This window comes from Ambystoma mexicanum, chromosome 2p (assembly GCF_040938575.1).
Source record: "Ambystoma mexicanum isolate Mex_15411 chromosome 2p, UKY_AmexF1_1, whole genome shotgun sequence".
In the NCBI taxonomy this organism is placed as follows: Eukaryota; Metazoa; Chordata; class Amphibia; order Caudata; family Ambystomatidae; genus Ambystoma; species Ambystoma mexicanum.
Genome location: NC_090923.1, coordinates 919,852,138 through 919,862,631, shown reverse-complemented (window position 1 = coordinate 919,862,631; position 10,494 = coordinate 919,852,138). Strand labels below are relative to the sequence as shown.

The following is a 10,494-nucleotide window of genomic DNA, read 5'->3' as shown; positions in this document are numbered from 1 at the left end:
AGATGATGCCCAAACCCTGACAGCCCACCTACCCCCACCTCTGGACGCGGCTCTTACCTCGCCCCGCTTCAGCATATCCCACTTGTTCATTATCTTCATGGCATACACCTGCGTTGTCCTCTTCATTTTTACCACAGCCACCTGGCAGAATTTCAAGCATTGGAGGAGACCACATTAGAACAAGGAGGAAGAAAGAGTTGTCTGGCTGAAAAAATACACAAGTATGCAATTGCAAACAGATATTTGAAGCAATGTAATAATCGCACAAGATGCAGGTGTTGATAAAAAGTTATTGGACTAACTGAAAATGTCATGCAGAGAAGGAATAAAGCATTAGCTTTCAAAGTCCCTGCAGGCTTGTTCACCAGATGCTGCAGAGTGAAATGATTAGTAAAGGAAAGCCACATCACACGTCATTCTCAAAACGAAGAAACAAATGTGTTTCCAAACCTCTCACTTCAATCCGCCTTTTAAAACAGCATCAGTTATTTTAGGAAACTAGTAGGGCCCACCTTAAGCCTGCCTGAGCCTAACTCAACGCTTACATGTGAAGAGGATTTTTTTTGTGTTGCTAAATGCGACTCTCAGAATGTGTACTGTTTCCAAACCATTATATGTTCCCTGCTTCCAGGAGGTTTATGGTCTTTTGGATAAGGCATCAATTCCAGATCCGCATTCCATGAATATGGTTTCTTCAGCCGAAAAAGTTAAAAATGTTCATTTCTTTTCTTCGTTTTGAGAATGGCCAATGCTGTGGCTTTCTTTTACTAATTATTTCACTCTGCAGCATCTGATGAAGACGCCCGTGGGACTCCGAAACCTAATGATATGTTGCATCTCTACACAGTATTTTCAGTTGGTCCAATAAAAGGTATCAAACCCTGCATCTTATGGAACTTTAAAACTGGACTAGCACAGTGTTGAATCTTTCTTTGCAAAGTTTAATATAAATATATTCACAAGCTGTAGTTGTGTTTTACAGTAATCTGTAAAATGAAGATATATCCCTGGTCTCTTTTACAAAACTCCAATGGTGAGCTAAATCACCCTGCTAATGGGCAGTATATGCTTCTTTTTTGCTAAGTAATGATTTGACTGGACAATGAAAATGTGCTCAAAGGAAAGTACTCCGATAATCTACGCACAGTTTAGTGAGTCAGTTCTCCAAACTGCTCACCCACTTTGTAATATCAATTCTCAATATCGGTTCAAACACTGATTCTGTGCTACCACCATTCAGTTATTTTGATTGTGGTAAACCAGGCGACTTGCAGCTTGACAAAGCAATGCCGACTCAGCAGTAAATTAATCCAGCCAGTTCATTTACTGAATCTGCATCTTCACAAAACACAGGTAAACTTCCCACATTTGCACAACGGGATGCCGGGTTAGGTTAGGAGCATCCAAGAGAAGGTGCATTGTTTTTTCTTTCGTGAAATGTAATAGTGCCGCCTCAAAAGCACCATACAAATGAACAGAAACAGTGATTAAAAGGGGGAACTTGAAATATACAAATTACAGTTTTTGTGAGGATCAGTCAGATGATAGAGAAAGCGCCTCAAGCAAGAGCTATAGATACAAACATCTGGAGAAGATAGAGAGTTCTAGGGTTTAGTTGAGGTTTGCTCAAAAGAGCACCACATTGAGATGGGATGGGGGAGAGTAAGTGGACTGGTGAGGAGTGTACAGGGAGGAGAGTAGGGAGTGTCAAAAGAGCAGCGATTCGGATGAACAGCTGCACAATGGGGCAAGCAAATCGGAAGTTAGAAGAGGAGTTGGATCGGAGCATTCTGGAAAGGATCTTCGGTGGTCATGTATAGGAATGAAGGTCAACAAACACAGAAGAACAAAGGAAAAGGAGGGAGGAAATAAGAGTTTGAGAAGATTTAGTAGCAGAAAAGTGGACGTAATTGGCAAATTTTTCTGAGGTCGAAACACGAGGTATGAGTAGAAAAGGAAAGAGGCTGGTCAAAGATAAGACCAAGGCTCTGGACACGAGGGCAGGAGGAAATAAGGAGAGGGGCAAGAGTAGCAGACAGGACAATTGTGGCAGGGAAATTGAGGATTCCGGTTTTAGAAGGATTAAGGTGGAGGGAATCGGAAGGCTCACCAGACGTCCCGGCCACAGCAGTGACAGCAGCTGGGAACAGCATCTTAACATGACGTATTGTAGGCACACCTTTCCAAGTAATCTTAATTTATTTTATGTCAAATATGCAATTATATATTCTTGGAATATACACAGGATTGTATTGTTTATGTCCTGTTTCCATACACTGTAATTTGATAAGCACACAGTCCATTCCATAGCTGAATGCAACCTTTTACAGGCCAGCATCTGCGGAGTTAGGCAACCTTTATGTGTCAGCTGTGGCACATTCCGAATTTCCGAAGCCTTGGTAAGCCTGTCACAAAGATCATTTCACAAAGGATCCCATTTCCGCCCTCTCCAACACACTCAATATGCTGAACAGATCCAATACACTTCTCATATGATGCTCACTAATCCCTTAAATGCATCTTTGTGAAAGAATAAGAGACCAACAGAACGCGAAAGTAACATACACTACCCACCCTGCCCTGAGCCAGTATCCTGTTATCTCAAAGGCTTGTTACAGGCGCTAAAGTACCTGGATGCACAGGAATAAAAGCACAGTCCCAGCCACACCTCTTCCATAGGGGAGAAGCCAACATCAGACCTGAGTGAAACGAAGAAGGCTGGGCGCCTGTTATTGTACACTCTCATCTGCCTTGCATTACCTGTCGGAAGATACTACAGGGGCAACGCGCTGGTCTTGGAAGCAAGACCCCGCAGAGCAACAGAGGTTCGAATTCCCAATCTGCGCTTAGAAACCAAACCCAGGGTCGCGAATTCCCAATCTGCGCTTAGAAACCAAACTCAGGGTCGGTATTGGGTGCATTATAAAAAAACAAAATAGTAAGTCAGTCCACTCAGCCAGAGTTCAGATTAAAGCGAATGGCATGCTGGATTTTTCCCAGAAAACATGTTTATCTAGAGTAAATTTCTTAACCATTTCCTCCATCATATCAGTTTGTATTAACATTCATCAAATAGATCTCCCTTGACTTACATTGGCCTTAATTCAGCTTTGCTTCCATCCTCCTCTGGCTGGCTGGGTCTCAAACCGGGAACATCGACTTCTTCAAACGGGTCCTCTGTGGTATTACCTGGGGTTAAATGCTGCTTTGGCGGCACCTGTGGGGTGCAACTGTGCTTTTAGGTGGGCACCCTTCCACTCCCTTATACCCCTGTGTGGTCTTGCACTTCCCCACTCAGTGCATCGAAACCTAACCCTGCGCTGCAGTACTGCTTTTCTCTTTTTAATCCTCCCTTCCCAAATGTGATCTTGTGACCGAATTCGACTTTCTTGGTTTTTAAGGGAGTATTGCTAGTTTTTTACATTTTTTGTTTATTATTTATTCACCCCTTCTTATTTTTTGGGACATGATGTCAGTTTTGTTAAACTATCGGGTTAGGTCATATGTCTGCTTTTATTAGATCATGTTTAATTCGGTCGATTTACATTAATGTCAAATGTCACATGCTTTGAAGCAGCCATAAGGTGGTTTATAGCACTCTACAAAACACGCAAATACATATTACAAAGGAGTGACACTCACTTTAAAATAAAGTCCACCATGCCTAAAGTAGACATGCAAATGTAATCTGGTAATTGGAGTCAAGACCCCTGTTTGGACCTAAGATCCCAATCCATGCCCTCTGTTAACAGGAAATGGTAAATGCAGAACAGGCTGAGGAAGGTAGACAAGGCTGTATTATGCAGATTAACTCCCAGAAGAACTCTAGAGGAATGGTGCCTCCTGCACCACTGTAGCTATCCCTGTAAAGTTCCCAGCAGGCCTCAAGAACTCCAAGGAAGCTCAGTCCAGGTTTCTGGTCCCAGAGGAGTCACAATTCAAAACCAACACTTAGTTAAAAGTGTCCGTAGTTCCTCCCAGCTCTCCTGCCTGTAGAACCCGGCCATTCTGGGCTCTTTATGGTCGAGAGAGCAAGTAGAGGTGCAACGTTGCTCTCCACTTCCCCGCTGCAGGGTTTCAACATACCCGGGCTAACAATGACATTGTGCAAGGCTTACATTCGGACCACACCTGAGCCAAACAAATGCCTGTTCCCAGTTAAGATACTACAGTCTCACTGTGAACTAAAGCAAAGTCTAGCATGACATGCCACATAGCAAACTCTTAATAATTAACATTTTGACATCAAGGTGCCCAGGGATCAAGTCCTAAAAAAAAGTGAGGAGACTCGCTAAAATAGCAATTGCATTTGGCCACACCAGACATTTGCATATCAAAGTGTCCTCTGACAAAAGTCGGGGGACTCCACCCACCTGTGTGTACCCTCGACTTGAGCCCCGAAGGTGCCAATTGTACCATATGAGTTTGACCACTCTATAGCCTGGCCTTCTGTCAGCAATGACATTCACCTTTAGTATGTCATTCTTGGCTCCAGCTTGGCAGGCCCTATAATTAACATTCTGTAGTTTGACCAGAGGTACAATGTCTACAGTTGCCCTGGCGCATAAGCCACCAAACTTACAGGGCAGTCCGAGCACACCCTTGAGCCCCTCAAGAATCCAACATTACATTGTTTACTAACTTTAAGTTTTCTGAATCTGTAAAGGAAACACAAAACAATTATCACAGCACTTTAAGAGAGATCAGCCTCCTCAAATTATCACAGCACTTTAAGAGAGATCATTCTCCTCTTGCTGCAGAACTATGGCCCACCTAACAGAGCAGGCATGCTTCCGGGATATCAGAAATCATTCTACGCCCACTGGAACCCCTCCCTCCCTGTGTTTGCAGCATCTATTTGCTGCTTTCCTATCCTCTTATCTTCCCTTTTCTCATATTCTTTCCTCCGGCAGACTAATGTCTAGCTACCCAGCACATGGGCATAGTACGCCACTCCACGGACAAGCCTAAGTCCTCTGATCCTTCTATTTTGGTGCATTGGTGCAGCTTAAAAGGTTATTGCCATTGCAGGACCTAATCAGAATGGCACTAGGTCAGAGCTCAGCACAAATGGAGTCTAATCTAAGCCTCCAGGTTCAGTCCTCACAACATGACTGAGATTTCATATAGCCCCTCAACATTCTCTGTCCACTCACACATCAACTGTTCTGCTCGTTCATTCAGACCAATCCGCTTAGAATCTCATTTACCATTATCCATTCAGCCAGCACACGCACAATGTTCCACAGCAGATCCGATCACTCCCCGCCTTTACTTCCCATACACACCTCCGATGTCTAGATCACAGTTACGTAGCTTTGCATTAAGCGCTAGAGATGACGCAACGGGTACCCCACATAATGCAATTTATCCCTGTGCAGACTAAATGAAAGATGCACATTTTCTATGGTCTCCCCAACTAGTAAAATTCTACCAACAGACAGCGATATTTCAGCAAAGTTGGGGTAAATTATTCAACTTCACAGTAAAGTGCCAAAAACATAGCGCTAGAGTTTGCTCCCAGACCATAACATATATGTACCATGGAATGGCCAAGCGATGACACATGTAACAACGTGAGGTACGTTTCAACTACTATCTTTATTACAGTGGTTTGGGAAATGGCTGGACGCCATGCCTAAATAAATCTAAGGTATACACTACATACAGTAAGAACATATTTGCAGTACACAGTGCCAGCATGAGATAACATAAAGCCGGGGTTTCCTTCAGGTTTCCAACACCTTTGGATGTTAGTGTTCAACACAAACATTCCAACTCACATTCCAAGAAGTCCTTTCCTCTTCTTGGGACATCTTACTCTAGAAAACAATGTTTCAGTGATGTAGCCAACAGAACGTTTTCAAACTTTACAAGCTCGTAGCCTCCAGGCTACCTTATCTTTGAAGCGCAAAATGTTCCAAGGTTCTGCCAGCATAATAGTTCATAATTCCCAAACTGCAAATGTCTAACCCGAAAGTAGCAAAACAAACCAAAACAGATCCTTCTGAGAAGGCTCTTCCCGAGTCTAGACCTTCCTTCAGTCTTCCTGCTCCCGCCCTTTCACTGGAGACATCAGGTTATGAGGATCCGTGCAACAGGTTCTTCTTCATAGCCTCTCCCCCGCCCTCTGTCTCCCTCAAAGCAGAGAGCATCCCACACACATTCCCCTTGTACTCACGATCTTGGGTTTCACAGCATCAACTTCAGTGGGTCTCTCACAGGCCTTAATTTCTCAACATTTCTCATCTTCAACAAGTCTCTCTCAGACCTTGGGTTTTTCAGTATGAGTTTCAGTGTGTCCCTCCCAGACCATGGGTTGCTCAATATCAGCCTCTAGAGGTCACTCTCCGACCTTGGGTTGAATAGGTATCACCTCCCCCCTCATTTAGGGTGCTTCTCAGGCAGACAAGGTTATGACAACCTCCTGCCATGGGTCAGTCAGGGAGCACTCTCCTTCAGTCGTCCCAGTTCTTGACACTGGGCCAATCTCTATGTCTAGCTTTCTCAGCAGCTGGTTCTCTGACACAGAGGACTCTGGTTTAGCCCCTTGGAGAGTAACTCCTGCAAGGTGGCCAAGGCAAGCACTATTGCATCTGGGTAGTGCAGTCCTGTCTACCCAGGGACTGTCAGAGATATCATCAGCTTCCCTCTCAGCTCCTTCTTTCTTTCCTCCTCCGGTTTCCCTCCTTTCATAATGACTCTCAAGGTTGCGCACTTGTCTGGGTTCCATGGATTGTCTGAGGCCTTTTGAGGATTTGTTTGGGAATCTGGATTGGTCTTTTGCCTTCGTATTTTTATTTTCTTTCTTTTTTTAAAAATGTATTTGTATTGCACAAAAGCCTGCAGGTATCAGGACACAGAGACACAGACACTGGACAAAACGGTTAACATAGCGTGAACAGTCGGAAGCCAAGGGAGCAAAACGAGAGGGAGCGGGTTATTCAAACAACCAGGTCTTCAGCTGTTTCTTAAATGTCAGGTGACATTTCTCTAGGCATAGTTTCTGGGAAAGTGTATTCCATGAGAAGGCCGTAATGACGTCACAAGATCGTCCATTTCCTTTGGCTTTTTTGGAGCATGTAAAAGTGAGTTGTCCTTGGGTGCATGATCGAAGATCTTTGATAGGTTTGTAATGTATTATACATTTCTTAAGGTAAGTGGGTGCCAATCCATGTAAGCAACAGTGGGCAACCGATAGGGCCTTGAATCTAAGTCTAGCTGAAATCGACAGCCAGTGCAGTTTTTTCCTGGCCCCGAAGATATGCTCTCTCCTAGGAATGTTACGAATGATCCAGGCAGCTTCATTTTGAATAATCTGCAGTTTGGTTAAACATTGTTTGTTGGCTCCTATGAGAAGAGCATTACAGTAGTCCAGCCGGGGCATTATAATGGCTCGCACCAGAACTTTGTGATTTTTTTGGGACAAGAATGGTTTAGCGTGTCTCAGCACCCTCAGGTGATATTGTGAGTTTCTAACCACACCATAAACGTGCCCTTTGGAGCTGAACAAGGCTTCTATATAGACTTCAAGTGTCTTAACCTTCTCTAGGGTGCCAATGCTATTTCCATCCAGGTACAAGGTTTTGTATTTCGGACTCGGCTTTGCTCTTGCCATCTTGGGGCCAAAAATCATGAGTTCGGTTTTAGAGGGATTTAAGCACATCCAGTTACTGGACATCACTCTTTTATTGAATCGTTAAAGGGAATTTAGTCTAGATGTGTCGTTCTCATAGTCTCCAGGGTGTCATCAGTGTAATTGACAAAGTAGACCCAGAGGCTGGTTAGTAGGGCACCAAGCAGCTTCATGTATACATTGAACAAAGATGGAGATAGGCAGGCCCCCGGGGGACTCTGCAGAGTATTTTTTCCCCATCTGATGAGGCATCACCCCAGCATGTTCACGAAATTGTGTTGCTCAGAAATGAGTGAATCCAGTTTACAGGGTCCCTCGAACACTTCCCGCTCGTGCACAGGATGTTAAGTAGGCGCCCGTGGTCTAATAAATCAAAAGCGGCTGACAAATCTAAAAATACCAGCAAGACAGCTTTTCCCTTTTCTAGAAAGTCAAACATATGTGACTGTAGGTCCAGTAGGGCGCTTCCGTACCATGTTGTGGCCTAAACCCAGATCGCATTGGCTGCAGGATGTCTTGTTTTTCCAGATGTTGTTGAAATTGGGAGGATGCTACTTTGTCAACAATCTTTAGGAGAAACAAGGAGTTTGTTATGGGACGTAGGTTTTTTGGGTCGCTTGGGCTAAGATTTGGCTTTTTTAGCAGTGGAGTGACAGTTACCTGTTTGGGCATATTAGGGACGATGCCATGAAAAAAGGTGGAGTTCACAAATCGTGTCAGGAAAAGGGCAAAGATATTGTGGTTACATAAAATAAGCTTTGAAGGAAGGATTGTCCCTTGACAATGGGTGGGCGCATGGATCTCAGAAAGATTCACATTTCTGTGATTATTATTGGTTGGAAGTGGAATGAGCGTGCATTGTCCTCTTTATTGATATCTTTATTGGGTAAATCACCCAGTTCATTCTTTATTACAATTGACATTTTTGCCCATATGTCAAACACATTTTTAAATCTCCCTGGTGCTCTCATTTGGATTTTCTTAACTGGGAGATATCCCCCACCTAGGCCACCTGCATCTACAATTGTGTATTGCAGTGTCACCATGATCTTGGAAATGGTCTTTGGTCAACAACAAGCACTCAACGCGCTCTGAATTTTTAGCTGCGTCCTTCTGATACGGCTCCATTCGACCACAATGTATGTGTGTGAGTTTGGAATCTCTTTTGGGCATGGGCTTCGCACTCGAGTTCCTTTTTTGTTATGTATGATATCAGGGAGTGCCTACTCTTCTGGCATGCATGGGATCAACAGGGGCAGTGGGGCCAGTGAGATGTTCTAATGTGTCTCTGCAAGGTATAATGCTCTTCGGCGGGAATGCCAGAGGATTGAGATGTATTTCTGATGTGGTGACACTTGCCATCAGTCCCCTGAAGCTTTTGGAAGCAGAGGTCTATGGTAACCTGGTGGATGCCGGCCCCTTCCTTGCCGTGTCTTGCCACTTCTTTCACTCTATGGGAGGCTTTACAGTAGAGGGCAGACCAACCCAGTCCCTAGGGTCCATCCCACTGACACAATAAAATGAAGTGTTCTTGTAACTCTCCACAATACATCCCTAACTGATGGTAGCACGATTTTGTTCATCCAGGAAAGCACATGTATTACAAAGATCTTCAGCTCTCCTTTACCTTTTGCATGTTTCTATCACAATGCAGCCCCTATCTCCATGTCAGATGGACCTACCTGTGCTGGGAAGGTTTGTCATGCTGTGGCCTTGGTTGTCTTCTATATGTGAGCTGTGCCCAGAAGCTTCTTTGCGGTGCTGAAGGAGTTTTAGTAAAAAGGTATCCAGGCCGCAAACATTTGGTTTTAGGCAAGTCAGAGGCGAGCTAGCCAGCTTTCCCAAAACGAGCCACAAATAGTGAGGAATAGCTGCCCAGATCCAGGTAGACCTTCAGCCTTTGTTGACCAAGTTTTAATGTCCTCTGTCATGATGGCAAGCGATGTGGTTCTCCCCTGCCTACTGAGTGCCCCAAGGACGTGTTCTTGCAGTTGGACATGACACTTGACGCACATAGATGTTGGAGCTAATGCATTATGTCAAGGCTCGCTGCTCTGGCCATTCCCAAGCAAGGGCTCAACCTCACTTGTGAAGACAGGACCTAGAACAGGGACGCTGCTCTTCCTGGTGGCCATCAGCTGCCCCTTTAAGCAGGCCTTCACGCAAGGATGAAGCCTTGTAGACTCTTATTGACACATCTGATAAGGGTGGAGGAGGGATGTACATGTCTTTCATTGTTGAGCTTACAGGACATACCTTTCAGAGGGCTCCATGTCATTTCATCGCGGGATGTTTTTTCGCGCGCTTTTTTCCTGCAATTTTTTTAATGAAAAGAATCCTTAAACCTAGCGGATCCAGGTTAAATCATTTTTTGAGCTTGGTAATGTAAAAAGTGTAAATACCTCTGCCTCTTACTCGTGCTGGAGGGCATTTACAATGATTCCTATGGAATTTGCCTACTTTAACCTGTGCTAAAAGCAAGCAGATTCCATAAAAGTCAAATTGTTTTCCACCAGCCTGAAAATATCATGCTGGCAGAAAACCTTTAGGTTTTGACAGGCGGAGCCAGAAAAGCAGCCAGAAACCATAATTCTGTTCCATGCCCCCACACCACCTATCCAAACCGAGGGCCTAATAATATTCACGTGAGAGCCATGTGCAGATCAGACTCAAAGGATTGTGGGTCGTGCCAGTAGGCCCTACCTCACGTCGAGCCGTTGCAAGGAGGGGCCACCAGTACATTGTCTTAGGGGAGGGACTGGTGAAAGATCACATAAGGAAATCGCCTCGAACTTTCCAGAGACACTCGAGGTTTGGGGTGTCACGCTAGCTATCAGAATAGTAGTTCAGTGTCTGTT

General features: G+C 44.5%; 1 protein-coding gene across 6 annotated transcripts in view; it reads right to left on the bottom strand.

Annotated features, from left to right (window-relative positions):
- The window catches only part of DMPK (DM1 protein kinase), a 672,629-nt gene that overhangs the window by 269,835 nt on the left and 392,300 nt on the right, over positions 1-10,494 (bottom strand). For all 6 annotated transcript variants that reach the window (XR_011302059.1, XM_069644639.1, XM_069644638.1 and 3 more), the window contains exon 3: positions 58-141. Coding sequence is in view for 5 of the 6 variants with exons in the window: in XM_069644639.1 (XP_069500740.1) it covers positions 58-141 (84 nt within the window). In the remaining variant the exon portion in view is untranslated. The remainder of the gene's footprint in view (positions 1-57; positions 142-10,494) is intronic.